At 43.4% G+C, this 15,918-nt stretch overlaps 1 protein-coding gene across 10 annotated transcripts in view; it reads left to right on the top strand.

Moving 5' to 3' along the window:
* The window catches only part of GON4L (gon-4 like), a 98,764-nt gene that overhangs the window by 19,184 nt on the left and 63,662 nt on the right, over nt 1-15,918 (top strand). For all 10 annotated transcript variants that reach the window (XM_032260562.1, XM_032260569.1, XM_032260561.1 and 7 more), the window contains 4 exons: nt 8,225-8,416; nt 11,111-11,301; nt 12,021-12,095; nt 14,179-14,229. In XM_032260562.1, coding sequence (XP_032116453.1) covers nt 8,225-8,416; nt 11,111-11,301; nt 12,021-12,095; nt 14,179-14,229 — 509 coding nt within the window. The remainder of the gene's footprint in view (nt 1-8,224; nt 8,417-11,110; nt 11,302-12,020; nt 12,096-14,178; nt 14,230-15,918) is intronic.

Raw genomic sequence — 15,918 nt, 5'->3', positions numbered from 1 at the left:
TACAAGCATTTATCTCATTACATTTACCTAATTTTTTGTCATTATTATTATATATATATATATTTTTTTTTCCATTTTGATTTCTTTTTTTTTTTTTTTTTTTTTCCCATTTATTTTATTGCATTTTACATTTTGGGGTACATGTGAAGAACATGCAAAATTGTTGCATAGGAACACACGTGGCAGTGTGATTTGCTGCCTTCCTCCCCATCACCTACATCTGGCATTTCTCCCCTTGCTATCTCTCCCCAGCTTCCCACCCCCCACCCTCCCTATTATTATATTTTTGAGACAGAGTCTCACTCTGTTACCCATCCTGGAGTGCAGTGGCACGAGCTCGGCTTACCGCAACCTCCACCTCCTGGGTTCAAGAGCTTCTTGGGCCTCTGCCTCCCAAGTAGCTGGGATACATGCACCACCACACCTGGTTAATTTTTGTATTTTTAGTAGAGATGGGGTTTTGCCATGTTGGCCAGGTTGTTCTTGAATTCCTTAACTCAAGTGATCTACCCGCCTTGGCCACCCAAGGTGCTGGGATTATAGGTGAGAGCCACTGTGCCCAGCTAGAACTTTATTAGACAAAGCTGGTCATCATTCAAAGTTATCTCCTAGTTAACCATTTTTAAACTCTGAGCGTTAGGTGAACCCCTAAGTAAGAATCTTAAACGCATGGGCATTTTGCCAGTAACTCAGAAGATCCAGCTATTTTCATTGAGCCAACAATCTTAAATTAGTCTTATTTATATAATTCTGAAGTCATTTCTATTTCCACCAATTATTTAATTAAATTAATTAATTTAGTTTTTGAGACAAGGTTTCTGTTGCCCAGGCTATAGTTCAGTGGGATGATCACAACTCACTGCAGCTTCCACCTCTTGTGCTTAAGTGATCTTCCCACCTCAGCCTTCTATCTTCTGTGTAGCTGGGACTACAGGTGTGTGCCACCACACCTGGCGAGTTTTTTTTTTTTTTTTTATAGAGATGGAGTCTCACTATGTTGCCCAGGCTGGTCCTGAACTGCTGGGCTCAAGCAGTCCTCCCACCTTAGCCTCCCAAAATGTTGCAATTACAGGTATGATCCACTGCACCCAGCCTTTATTAATAATCTTAAAATGAGTTTTATTTACCAAAGGATTCCTGTGAGTTTGAAAAGCATTTGTACTTACTTAATTTATGAGTACTCATTTACTTATAAGCCAATTTGATAGCATGTTAGACACAACACATATGTGTGTATACACATAAATATATCTAAACATGTATACACACACAAAGGTCTGTATTAGTCTGTTCTCACACTGCTATGAAGAAGTATCCGAGACTGGTAATTTATAAAGAAAAGAGGTTTAATTGACTCACAGTCCGCAGGACTTGGAAGGCTTCCAGAAACTTATAATCATGGCATCCTTGGAGGGAAAGCAAACACGTCCTTCTTCACATGGCGGCAGGAAAGAGAAGTGCCAAGCAAAGGGGGAAAAGCCCCTTGTAAAACCATCAGCTCTCATAAGAACTCACTATCATGAGAACAGCATCTTGGGGATGACTACCCCCAGGATTCAGTTATCTCCCACCCGGTCCCTCCCAGAACATATGGGGATTATGGGAACTACAATTCAAGGTGAGATGTGGGTGATGACACAGCCAGACTGTAGCTTTTGCCTCAGAGTTCTAGTTGTAAGATAATAATATAAATTCACCACTTTATTAAAGGTAGCTGGATTTAAATTATTTCTGACAATACTGAAACCTGTTTACATGGCTAAACTTTGTTTTTTTTCTGGAGGAAAGCTGTAGAATTTGGATAAGGTAGTTTTCATAACAGTTTTGACTTTAAAAACCTCTTTTATCATTTTTTTCCCCTTCAGTTTCAGAGAAGGAGGAGATGATTAAAAAGGGCAGGAAAGATTAGCCGGGCGTAGTGGTGCATGGCTGTAATCTCAGCTACTTGGGAGGCTAAGGCAGGAGAATCTCTTGAACCCAGGAGGCAGAGGTTGTGGTGAGCTGAGATTGCGCCATTGCACGCCAGCCTGGGCAACAAGAGTGAAACTCTGCCAAAAGGGAGTGGGCAGGAAAGAAAGACAAAGAGGGAAAGGAGGGAGAATAGAGATGAGAGAGAGAGATAGCAAGCCAGAATACTCATTGACAGATGTAGGAGCACCTTCTCACGACAACTTCAAGATCAGAGATCTTGGACCCAAGACCTTGGGATTGTCCCAGGGTGGGACTCTAACCCACTATCCTAGAGAGACATGACCAGTAGAAGTATAATAAAAGAGGACAGGAGGCCGAAAGGGAAAGGAGGGTTGGAGAAAGAGGCTCCTGTAGCAGCAAATGTGAGTTGGGGGAGTGATAAGGTAAACAGTATTGTTCAAGGGGTGTCCTTGGAGCCCCTGAGACAGTGGAAAACTCACCCAGCAGTGGAGACACCAAAAAAAAGAGTTCAGGCGGCTGCTTTTCTGCCATTGCAGGGAGTCATCGTCAGGTCAGGGATCAAGGGCTTCCAGAAAAATGGGCTTAAACAAGGCAGCTCATTTGGGACGCTCATTTTGAGCAGAAAGAGAAACAAACAGGAAGAGACCTGTTACAAAAAATACAATTTCTGACTTTAGGAGGGACTAGAAGAGGTTACCGAAGTGGGTGGAATGACAAAGAGAATAAAGAAAAATGGAACAGCACCAAATGCTGAAAAACTGGAGTATCTAGACATTGGCCAGCAAGGGTCCCCACACCAAATGCTGAAAACCCTGGAGCATCTGGGGTTGGCCAGCACTGAGGCCCAAAGACATGAGAACTAACACAATTGGGGCCACAGAACAATGTGACTCTGACATCCCAGAGTCAGCACAAGGGAATACCTCTCAAAATAACAAAAGCCTACCTTACATAGAATAGAAACAACTGCTCAAATTGCCAAAACAGAGACTACAAACTTGGCAACAGAATGAACATAAGCATGCATTTAGGCACTAAGAGCAGAAAAGTAAAATCTCTGGTCACTAGAAGCTAAAGAGAAAAAGTCTGAGAGAAGGTGACAAGGTAAATTATAAAGGACTTGGCTGTCCAGGTGTGCTTCTGTCTGGGGCATCCAGGTGATGGGGGACAACGAACTGACTAACAACCCAGAGGCACCATTCCCATTTCCTGATTGACTTGAAAAGTTAAAAAGAGAGAGGAGAGAGTGAAAGAGAAAGTAAATCAGTTAAAGAACACCGCATCTAGCCGGGTCTGGTCGTGGGTACCTGTAATCCCAGTTACATGGGAGGCTAAGGCAGGAGAATTGCTTGAACCTGGGAGACAGAGGTTTCAGTAAGGGGAGATTGTGCCATGCATTCCAGCCCAGGTGACAGTGTGACACTCCATCTCAAAAAAAAAAAAAGCAAAAAGTATCACATTGGCTGGGCACAGTGATTTGTGCCTGTAATCCCAGCACTTTGGGAGGTCGAGGTGGGTGGATTACCTGAGGTTAGGAGTTAAAGACCAACTTGGCCAACATGGTGAAACCCCATCTCTGCTAAAAATACAAAAATTAGCCATGAATGGTGGTGCACCCATCCCAGCTACTTGGGAGGCTGAGGCCCAAGAAGCTCTTGAACCCTGGTGGCGGAGCCGAGATTGTGCCACCGCACTCCAGCGTGGGCAACCAAGTGAGATGCTGTCTCAAAAAACACCACATCGAGGGGGAGCAAAGGGGGCATTCACCTTTTCACGGAGGCCAAATGGTGCCAGTCGGTCTTTGGGTTCAAGAAATTCTCGTGCCTTAGCTTCCCGAGTAGCTGGGACTACAGCCGGCTGATTTTTTGTATTAGTAGAGCCGGGGTCTTGCCGTATCGAACTCCTGAGCTCAGGCAATCTGCCTGCCTTGGCCTCCCAAAGTGCTAGGATTACAGGCATGAGCCACTGCACTCAGCCCAATGTGTTTATTTACTTTTTTTTTTTTTTTTAAAGTTTTTTTTGAGACGGAGTCTCGCTCTGTCGCCAGGCTGGAGTGCAGTGTTGCTGTCTTGGCTCACTGCAGCCTCCACCTCCTGGGTTCAAGTGATTCCCCTGCCTCAGCCTCCCGAGTAGCTGGGACTACAGGCGCGCCATCATGCCTGGCTAATTTTTTGTATTTTAGTAGAGATGGGGTTTTACCATGGTGGCCAGGATGGTGTCAATCTCCTGACCTTGTGATCTGTTTGCCTTGGCCCCCCAAAGTGCTGGGATTATAGGCGTGAGCCACTGCACCTGGCCTCCAATCAGTCTTAATTTAGGGTCTGGCTAAAGGTCTCCCTCAGGTTCATTTGACGACTTACTGGTCCCTTTGTGGTCACCAAGGAATGATCCAGGTGAACCCCAAAATCGGGACTCAGCCCTGGAAGTTTCTTGGCTTTGCACTGGAAAGAATCATGAATGAAGCAACAGAGTGAATTGAAAGTAAGTTTGCCGGGGCGGTGGCACGTGCCTGTAGTCCCAGCTACTCCAGAGGCTGAGGTGGGAGGATTGCTTGAGCCAGGGGTTCTGGGCCTTAGTGCGCTATGCTGATCCAGTGTCTGCACTAAGTTCGGCATCAATATGGTGACCTCCCGGGAGCGGAGGACCACCAAGTTGCCTAAGGAGGGGTGAACTGGCCCAGGTCGGAAACAGAACAGGTTAAAACTCTCGTGCTGATCAGTAGTGGGATGGCGCCTGTGAATAGCCACTGCTCTCCAGCCTGGGCAACATAGTGAGACCCTGGCTAAAAAAAAAAAAAAAAAAAAAAAAGTTTATTAGAGCAACAGAGGAAGGGAAATGGCTGCTCTGTTGCCCTGTAACAAAGAGAGTAATAGTAACAGCAGCAGCAGCCCTGTGGATCGCTGGCTAGCTGTATGTATACAAAGATGACAAGGAAACAAAAGAAGCAGTGCCAAATGCCAAAATACCTGAGTATCTGGTCATCAGCCCATGAGGGTCCTGGTACCAAATGCCAAAATCCCCAGAGCATCTAGGGTGTGGTCAACAGCGGCCCCCAAAGGCATGAGAGCTATATAGCCATATATATGGCTATACTCTGATGATAGGCTAAGTAAGGAGTGGTTTATTAATGAATTTTCTGGAAAAGGGGTGAGGACTTCCCAGAACTGAGAGTCCCTCCCCTTTTAAACCATATAAGGTAACTTCTGGAGGTTGCCATGGCATTTGCAAACTGTCATGGTGCTGGTGGGAGGTTCTTTTAGCATGCAGATGTAATGAGGGCAACAGGAGGTTGCTTTGTCACCATCTTGCTTTTAGCTGGCTTTGACCAGTTTATTTGATCAGCTCCTGTTTTGTTCAACAGGGTTTTGTGAACAGTGCTTGGAAAACAAGTCCTGCTGATCTCCTACCTCAAATGGAATGTGAGGTGACAATGGGGCCAGCAAGTAAAAATAGAAATCTAGGATTGAAGTATAGTAAGAGGCAAGGACTAGGAATGTTCACAGCGTTAGTCATGGTTCTTCTCCATGGAAACAGACATGGAGGGGAAAGAGCGGTAGCTTAAAGACAACCTTGAATCAAGGAAGAATATAACAGAGAAGGAACAACTGGAGTAGTAGTAGTAAAAGTGAAAAGAGGAATGAGAGCTTTAAGAACAAGATATTTTAAAATTTAGTACCTTGTTCTTAAAGGAGGGATAAGGATAATGCCTGAGAAAAAGGTTATATCTGAAGATTTATGATCTTGGAGAATAGATTCAGGAGTTTGTTGTGAAAAGAACATTATATGAAGGAGTTAAAGAGGAGGGAATGAATGGGGCTGGGAACAGTGGCTCATACCTGTAATCCCAACACTTTGGGAGGCCAAGGTGTGAGGATCTTGTGGCCAGGAGTTCAAGAACAGCCTGGGCAACATAGCAAGATTCCATCTCTGGAAAAAACTTTTCAAAATTAGCGAGGTGTGGTGGTGCATTCCTGTAGTCCCAGCTACTCAGGAGGCTGAATAGGGGAATAGCGTGAGCCCAGGAGTTCAAGGTTGCAGTGTGCTCTGATTGCACCACCGCATTCAGCCTAAGTTAAGTTGTATTTGTGATATGAAGACAGAAGGAGCTAGAGCAAATTATAAGATTAAAATGCTAGAGAAGGAATGGATAAATAACTGTGGCTTCATAGTCAGTTAGCTATTGTAAGTGTAATTAAGAGATTTTTAAAATCAGTTTACAGATACCCAAATTTAGACAAAACATTTATTGTAGTGTAGTGGCCATGATCTCAGCTCACAGAAACCTCCATTATATATGTGTTGGATGCTAAAAGACCTCAGAAAGAGAAGCTGAGCGGGCTAAGAGAAATAGAGAAAAAAGGCTGGGTGCGGTGGCTCACACCTGTAATCCCAGCACTTTGGGAGGCCGAGATGGGTGAATCACTTGAGGTCAAGAGTTCGAGATCAGTCTGGCCAACATAGTGAAAACCGTTTCTACTTAAGATACAAAAAAAATTAGCTGGACATAGTGGTGGGCGCCTGTAATCCCAGCTACTTGGGAGGCTGAGGAGGAGAATCACTTGAATTCAGGAGGTGGAGGTTTCAGTGAGCTGAGATCATGCCACGCACTCCAGCCTGGGCAACAAGAGCGAAACTCTGTCTCACCAAAAAAAAAAAAAAAAAAACCTTTTTTAAAAATTCAAGAGCATATCGGTACTTATTTACTGCCAGCCTAAGAACTGTATGTTGGTAACATCATCAAAATTACTATTTATTTATTTCTTTTTCTTTTTTTTTTTTTTTCTTCATATGAGCTGGGGCTTTGTTGTATATATATATTTTTTATTTTTGAGGCAGAGTCTCTTTCTGCTGCCAGGCTGGAGTGCAGTGGCGCAATCTTGGCTCACTACAACCTCCATTTCCTGGTGATTCTCGTACCTCAGCCTCCCAAGTATCCTGGGATTACAGGTATGTACCACCACACTCACCTAATTTTTGTATTTTTAGTAGAGACAGGGTTTCACCATGTTGGCCAGGATGGTCTTGATCTTCTGACCTCGTGATCTGCCCACCTCGGCCTCCCAAAGTGCTGGGATTATAGGCATGAGCCACTGTGCCCCGCCAAAATTAACATTTTAAAAATTAATTAATTTATTTTTTGGAGACAGAGTCTCGCTCTGTCACCCAGGCTGGAGTGCAGTGGTTTGGTCTCGGCTTACAGCAACCTCTGCCTCCTGGGTTCAAGCAATTCTTGTGCCTCCTGAATAGCTGGGATTACAGGCTCCTGCCACCATATCAGGCTAATTTTTTGTATTTTAGTAGAATACATACAGGGTTTTATCATGTTACCCAGGGTGGTCTTGAATTCCCAAAGCTCGGGCAATATGCCCTCCTTGGCCTCCCAAAGTCCTAGGATTATAGGCATGAACTATCATGCCCGGCCAATGATAACATCAAAAATTAGCTGAGAACAGTACAAATCAACTAATTACAAGCTAAAATCATGCTACTCGCTTTTAGGAGGCAAATAAAGAAAAAAGCATAAGTGGAAATTAGGGTATGTAAGTCAACTTCAGAAGAACAAGTAAAATTCTATTAGAATAAACACCATTTAAGAGGGAGAGCATCTGGCTTTTTTTTTTTTTTTTTTTTTTGGAGGCAGGGTCTTGCTGTGTTGCCCCATCTGGAGGGCAGTGGTGCAATTATAGCTCCCTGTAACCTCAAATCCTGGGCCTTAAGCCATCCTCCTAGCCCAGCCTCCCAGGTAACTAAGACTACCAGACCAGCATGCACCGTCACCCCATGTTTCTTTGTCTTTTTAATGCTATCCTCACCTACTCCCACCTAAAAAGGTTTATGAAGTGTTGAGGTGAGAAAATCATCTAATGAACTGTAGAATCATATGTTTATAATTTTATGGTGACAATTACTCTTCTGTCAAGTTGATTTACAAAGTCAGGGCATTTTAATATTCTATTTATAGTTGATTAAATATGGCATTAATGGTCATCTATATAAAATGTCATCAGGAATTTCCTCTACAATTATGAGTCTGATTTTTCATAGGAAAAAATGCAAAACTGAAATCATGTTAGAAATAAAAAGGCGTTAGCAATTACCTAGTTTAACTCCCTGACTTTACAAATGAGTAAATTGGATCTGAGCTTTGATTTAAAAGAGGGAAATGCCTATATAGTATATGTTTAATTCATGAAGTTGTCCAACTAAAAAGACTATAATAAGATGCTGAATTCTACAACAGATTATGATTGAGAATGGGCAAATTGTGGAGCAATATTTGTGATTCTTCCAGGGAAACCTCAAATGCATTCTGAAGGGGAGATACCTTCACTGCCATCAGGCAGCCAATCTGTAAAACCAGGAACCCAGCCCAGGAAATCAACCCAGTTAGATATTTGTGCCTTTTCTCAAGAAAAGCCACCTAGGACTCTGATTCACCAACCTGACGAAGAGATAGAAGATGGTGGACTCTTTATTCCAATGGGTAGGCTTTCTTTTTCTTTTTAATTAAATAAAATCTATTGAAGTATAATATGTGGAAAACCGCACATATCCTAAGATAGCCTGAATTCACTATGTTATCACAAATTTAATACACCCTTGTAAGCAGGACCCAGATCAAGATACAGAATGTTATCAGTACGCAGGAGTCCATCTTGTTTTCCCTTCCAGTTACCCCCTACCTGTAGGTTAACCACTATCCTGATGTCTAACAGCATATATTGGTTCAATTGTTTTGTCTTTTTTTTTGAGACAGATTTCACTCTTATCACCCAGGCTGGAGTGCAATAGCATGATCATGGCTCACTGCAAACTCCGCCTCCTGGGTTCAAGCGATTCTCCTGCCTCAGCCTCCAGAGTAACTGGGATTATAGGTGCCCACCACCACACCATGCCTGGCTAATTTTTTTTTTTTTGAGACGGAGTTTCGCTCTTGTTACCCAGGCTGGAGTGCAATGGCGCGATCTCGGCTCACCGCAACCTCCACCTCCTGGTTTCAGGCAATTCTCCTGCCTCAGCCTCCTGAGTAGCTGGGATTACAGGCACGTGCCACCATGCCCAGCTAATGTTTTGTATTTTTAGTAGAGACGGGGTTTCACCATGTTGACCAGGATGGTCTCGATCTCTTGACCTTGTGATCCACCCGCCTCGGCCTCCCACGGTGCTGGGATTACAGGCGTGAGCCACCGCGATTATTGTTAGAGATGGGGTTTTGCCATGTTGACCAGCCCGGTCTTGAACTCCTGACCTCAGGTGATCTGCCTGCCTCGGCCTCCCAAAGTGTTGGGATTACTGGTGTGAGCCACTGTGCCTGGCATTGTGACTACATTTATTCTCTCAATGTTGTTTTTTTTTTCTTTTTGAGACAGAATCTTACTCTGTCACCCAGACTAGAGTGCAGTGATGCAATCTCAGCTCACTGCAGCATTCCCCTCCTGGATTCCAGTGATTCTCAGCCTCTGGGGTTGCTGGGATTACAGGCATGTGCCACGATGCCCAGCCTCAACATTGTTTTATATTTTTGAAATTCATCCATATTCTTGGATGTACTTGTAGATTGTTCATTTTCATTGCTGTGTATCATTCTGTTTGATTATTTTGTGTATCTTTTATTTTCTTTAATTTCTTCTTTTTTTTTTTTTTTTTTTTTTTAAAAAAATTTTTTTTTGCTGTGCGATGTGGCTCACTCCTGTAGTCCTAGCACTTTGGGAGGCAGAGGCAGTTGTATCACCTGAGGTCTGGAGTTCAAGACCAGCCTGACCAATATGGTGAAACCCTGTCTCAACTAAAAATACAAAAAAATTAGCTGGGCATGGTGGTGGACGCCTGTAATCCTAGCTACTCTCAGGAGTAGGCAGGAGAATTGCTGAAGCCTGAGGCACAGGTTGCAGTGAGCCAAGATAGTGCCACTGCACTCTAGCCTGGTCGACACCATGAGACTCCATCTCAAAAAAAAAAAAATAGTGTCTTGCTCTTTCACCCAGGCTAGAAGTTCAGTGCCACAATCATAGCTCACTGCAACCTTGAACTCCTAGGTTCAAGTGATCTTCCCACCTCAGCCTCCCCAGTAGCTGGGACCAGAAGTGCATGCCACAATGCCTGGCTAATTTTCATTTTGATTTTATGATTATTATTTTTTTAGAGACAGTTCTCAATATGTTTCCCAGGCTGGTCTTGTATTTCTGGGCTCAAGCAATCCTTCCTCCTTGATCTCCCAAAGTGCTGAGATTATAGGCAGGAACCTCCTCATCTGGACTGCTTTAGCTTTTCTTTAGCCATTGAATTCTTTTTGTTTTGTTTTTTCTTTTTGCTACTTTGTGCCCTTTGTTACCCATTCAAATCTTTCTTGTTTTTTTTTGAGATGGAGTGTTGAGCTCTCATTGCCCAGGCTGGAGTGCAGTGGTGCAGTCGTGGCTCACTGTGACCTCTGCCTCCTGGGTGCAAGCGATTCTCCTGCCTCAGCTTCCCGAGTAGATGGGACTACAGGCATGCACTGCCACGCCTGGTTAATTTTTGTATTCTTTCTTAAGTAGAGATGGGGTTTCACCATGTTGCGCAGGCTGGTCTTGAACTCCTGACTTCAAATGATTCACCTGCGTCGGCCTCCCAAAGTGCTGGGATCACAGGTGCGAATCACTGCGCCCGGCCCCATTCAGTTTTTGCATTTTTAGTAGGGATTTAGTTTTACCATGTTGGCCAGGCTGATCTTGAACTCCTGACCTTGTGATCTGCCCACCTCGGCCTCTGAAGGTGCTGGGACTATAGGCCTGGACCTGGCCAAGTTACATTTTTAAAAACTAAATGTTAGGTTTATTGAAGTATAAAATAAAATGTATCTGATGAGTTTTGAAAAATATACACAGTTGTATTAACTGCTACCACAATCAATGTGGAACATTTCTGTCACGCCAAAAGTTGCCTAATTCCCCTTTGTGATAGCAAATTCCTCGTTCTCAAACATTGGCAACCACTGATTTGATTTCTGTTTTTACATTTTTGCATCTTCCACAATGTTCCATACTGTGTATACCGTCATATAATATGTGTCCTTTTTCATGTGTTTTCTTGCACTTAGAATAATGCCTTTGAGATTTATCCACTTTACTGTTGGCTTTCTGGGCTAAGTTTCTGGAGCAGCTGTTTTAGAATTCTGGTGATGTTCTTGGTGTATTTGCAGAAGAACAAGACAGTGAAGAAAGTGAGAAAAGGAGAAAAAAGAAAAAGGGTACCAAGAGGAAACGAGATGGAAGGGGTCAAGAGGGGAACTTGGCTTGTGACCTGAAACTGGATGACATGCTTGACCGTACCTTGGAGGATGGTGCCAAGCAACACAATCTAACAGCAGTCAATGTCCGAAACATTCTTCACGTAAGACTGGGCAGCTATATAAATGGAAGGGAAATTTTCGTGGAAAGTATATAAAAATACTTAGCAAATTTTTAACTTTTGGTATATGAATTACCAATTTTGTGGGTTGCCTGTGACAAAATAGTTTACATTTTTACATGTTTAAGATAGCTTTCTCCTTGTACTCAGTACAAGTTTGAAATATGAGCACATGTTAAAGAAGAATTTAATTGGGAAGGTAAACTGTTCCTGTTTCTTTCTACTGATTTGCATATTAACTGTATTATTTAGCAGATTTAGTGATGATAATGTTCGTGGTGGGTTTACTGTTTTGTGGGTTGATGTATAAAAAGATGCCCAGTTAATAGTTTATTGCACTTTGTACATATGTAAATACTCTTCTTGAACAGCTATTTGCAGAACATTTGTTCTTTGTTACTCTTTCTCATAAGCATATAATTACCTCAGTATCTCCTTTTCTGTGAGCCATTCTTGTTCCTAGTGGCAGCTAATGGGATTGGTTCATTTGCTGCTACATTGTTTGAAGCTCTGTGCTTCTGGCCAAAGCTTACTTCTGCCTTCTCTGCTTTCAATTGCCTTGCTTTATCCCAGCCTGATGCTGTTCGAGTATATGGTTCTCATTTGTCCTCTAAATAGGTCTAGCAGAGTTAGATGGAGAGATGAATATTGTCTAGGTGACAAACCCTTGTTGCATAAAGTGAAATTTCATCTTTCTTCAGGAAGTGATCACAAATGAACATGTGGTAGCTATGATGAAAGCAGCCATCAGTGAGACAGAAGATATGCCAATGTTTGTGAGTAGTTGATTGTCACTCTTTTAATGTCTTGGAATAGAGTTATCTATAAACTGGCTAAGGGTAGGAGATCACTTGGGAGTTTGTAAACAGTTTGGCAGCTGGGGTTAAAGTTAGCATTTCAAAACACAAGAATTACATGGTAATTTTTACTTATTTATTATTTTATTATTTTTATTTTTATTATTTTTTGAGACAGTGTTTTCGCTCTTGTTGCCCAGGCTGAAGTGCAATGGTGCAATCTTTGCTCACTGCAACCTCCGCCTCCTGGGTTCAAGTGATTCTCCTGCCTCAGCATCCCAAGTAGCTGGGATTACAGGCATGCACCTCCACACCCAGCTAATTTTGTATTTTTAGTAGAGATGGAGTTTTACCATGTTGGTCAGGCTGGTCTCGATCTTCCGACCTCAGGTGATCTGCCCGCCTTGGCCTCCCAAAGTACTGGGAATACAGGTGTGAGCCACCGCACCCGACCATATTTTTAAATCATTATTATTATTTATTTTTTTTTTTTTGAGATGGAGTCTTGCTGTGTCACACAGGCTGGAGGGCAGTGGTACGATCTTGGCACACTGCAGCCTCCGCCTTCTGGGTTCAAGCTATTCTTCTGCCTCAGGATCCCAAGTAGCTGGGATTACAGGCATGCGCCTCCACACCCAGCTAATTTTGTATTTTTAGTAGAGATGGAGTTTTACCATGTTAGTCAGGCTGGTCTCGATCTTCTGACCTCAGGTGATCTGCCTGCCTTGGCCTCCCAAAGTACTGGGATTACAGGTGTAAGCCACTGCACCTGGCCATATTTTATTATTATTATTATTATTAATTTTTTTTTTTTTTTTGAGATGGAGTCTTGCTCTGTCACCCAGGCTGGAGTGCAGTGGTGCAGTCTTGGCTCACTGCAACCTCCGCCTCCTGGGTTCAAGTGATTCTTCTGCCTCAGCCTCCCGAGTAGCTGGGACTATAGGTGTGTGCTACCACGCCTGGCTAATTTTTGTATTTTTTTTTTTTTTAGTAGAGACAGACTTTTGCCATGTTGGCCAGGCTGGTCTCCATCTCTGGTCTCGAACTCCTGACCCCAGGTGATCTACCCGCCTCGGCCTCCCAAAATGCTAGGATTATAGGTGTGAGCCACTGTGCACAGTCAATTATTTTATTATTATTGTTTTTTTAGAGACAGGGTCTTGCCCTGTCACCCAGGCTGGACTCAAACTCCTAAGCTGGACTCAGTGATCCTCCCAGTTCAGCCTCCTGAGTAGGTGGGACTACAGGAGCATGCTACTATGCCCAGCTATTTAAAACAATTTTTTTGGGGGGGTGGGGTGGGTCCCACTATGTTGCCCAGGTTGGTCTTGAACTCCTGGCCTCAAGCCATCTTCCCACCTTGGCCTCCCAAAACGCTAGGATTACAGGCACAAGCCACCTTGCTAAGCTGAGAATTTTTAATTTTTTTAGACATAGTCTTGCTCTGTAGCCCAGGCTGGAGTGCAGTGGTGCGATTTCGGCTCACTGCAAGCTCCATTTTCCGGGTCCTGGTTCAAGCAATTCTCCTGCCTCAGCCTCCGGAGTAGCTGGGATTACAGGAATATGCCACCATACCCAGCTAATTTTTGTATTTCTAGTAGAGACGGGGTTTCACCTTGTTGGCCTGGCTGGTCTTGAACTCCTGACCTCGTAATTTGTCTGCCTTGGCTTCCCAAAGTGCTGGGATTACAGGCGAGAACCACTGCACCTGGTCTGAGATTTTTTTTTTTTTTTTTTGAGATGGAATCTCACACTGTTGCCTAGGCTGGAGTGCAGTGATGTGATCTCGGCTCACTGCAACCTCCGCGTTCTGGGTTCAAGCAGTTCTTCTGCTCAGCGTGCTGAGTAGCTGGAACTACAGGCGCATGCCACCACACCCGGCTAATTTTTGTGTTTTTATTAGAGATGGGGTCTCACCATGTTGGCCAGGTTGGTCTCAAACTCCTGATCTTGTGCACGTGCCTTGGCTTCCCAAAGTATTAGGATTATAGGTGTGAGCCACCACGCTTGGCCTGAGCTGTGATTTTTATTGACTATTTCCTTTCTGTTTTTTTCTCCTTAGGAGCCTAAAATGACACGCTCTAAACTGAAGGAAGTAGTGGAAAAAGGTGTGGTAAGTATTCTGTTTTTTTGTCTTTTTTTTTTAGCTTGGTAAATAGGATCTAATTCACTCATAGGGAAAAACATAGGAAAGATTGTGGTCTGAATTTGCATCTTTAAAGAAATATTTGTAAAAGACAAGTAGAATTGTTTCTACCTGATCGTCAGGTAAAAATGATAATAGTTTATTTTAGTTGATATGAAGCATTGCTTTTTGGAATTGCTGGATAGATAACCATTCGGAATGGCTGGAACCAATGGATGAGACCAGGTTTTCTATTTCTGTTACAACACATGTTGCGGAGTGTTTAGTATTTTTCATAGCTTGTTACAGGGACCAGTTGCATAAAAATCACCTTGATGTGGGATCTCTCAGGAGTGCTTATTAAAAATGCATGCTTTTGGCCAGGTGCAGTGGCTCATGCCTGTAATTCCAGCACTTTTGGGAGGCTGAGGTTGGGTGGATCACTTGAGTTCAGGAGTTTGAGACCAGCCTGGCCAACATAGTGATAACCCGTCTCTACTAAAAATACAAAAATTAGCTGGGCATGGTGGTATGCGCCTGTAATCCCAGCTACTTGGGAGGCTGAAGCATGAGAATCACTTGACCTGGGAGGCAGAGGTTGCAGTGAGTGGAGATTTCACCACTGCACTGCAGCCTGGGCAACAGAGTGAGACTGTCTCAAAAAAAAAACAAACAAAAACAAAACAAAAAAAATCCTCTTACTTTTGGGCCCATCTGAGAATCAGGACCCATGGGCAGGGCCTTGGAATATGCATTGGCAAAAACACAACAGTTAATTCTTTTGAATACTAATGTGTGAGAACCACTTGAAGATGTCTGAAGTATTATGGTACAACAAGCTCTTTGGTACTTGGAGCTGTACTACATCCTTCCTTTTTTTTTGAGATGGAGTTTCACTCTTGTTGCCCAGGCTGGAGGGCAATGGCATAATCTCGGCTCGCTGCAACCTCCGCCTCCTGGGTTCAAGCGATTCTCCTGCGTCAGCCTCCTGAGTAGCTGGGATAACAGGCATGCACCATCACACTCAGCTAATTTTGTATTTTTAGTAGAGATGGCATTTATCCATGTTGTTCTGGCTGGTCTCGAACTCCTGACCTGAGGTGATCCACCCGCCTTGGCCTCCCAAAGTGCTAGGATTACAGGTGTGAGCCACAGTGCCTGGCCACTTTATACTTTTTAATAAGCACTTGGCTAGTTTGTGCTTACAAGGCAGGTAATAATTATGAGGGAATTCATTGTATTTCTGATAGTAAGGAAGATTTGCCTTACAGACCCAAAATATGTATAGTAGGTTTTATCTGTCCTAATTTTATTCCTTGGAGCCTGGTAGAAGAAACAGGTCTAGGCTAGGCATGGTGGCTCATGCTTGTAATGCTAGCACTTTGGGAGGTGGAGGTAGGAGGATCACTTGAAGCCAGGAGTTCAAGACTAGCCTGGGCAACATAGTAAGACCCCTACATCAAAAAAAAACAAGTAAAGAGATTGGTGTTTTCTTTTCCACATGACTTTTCCTATAGGTGAAGAAAACTAGTTTGTCGTTTCGTAACATTCTTTTCTTGGCTGTACATCCCCCAATTTCCCTCCTTGTTTTTTTTTTTTTTTTTTTTTTTTTTGTTGTTGTTGTTTAGATGGAGTCTTGCTTTGTTGTCCAGGCTGGAGTGCAGTGGCAAGATCTCA

This window comes from Sapajus apella, unplaced genomic scaffold (assembly GCF_009761245.1).
Source record: "Sapajus apella isolate SASKATOON/1434 unplaced genomic scaffold, GSC_monkey_1.0 scaffold119, whole genome shotgun sequence".
NCBI lineage: Eukaryota > Metazoa > Chordata > Mammalia > Primates > Cebidae > Sapajus > Sapajus apella.
This window is presented reverse-complemented; position numbering and strand designations above follow the sequence as displayed.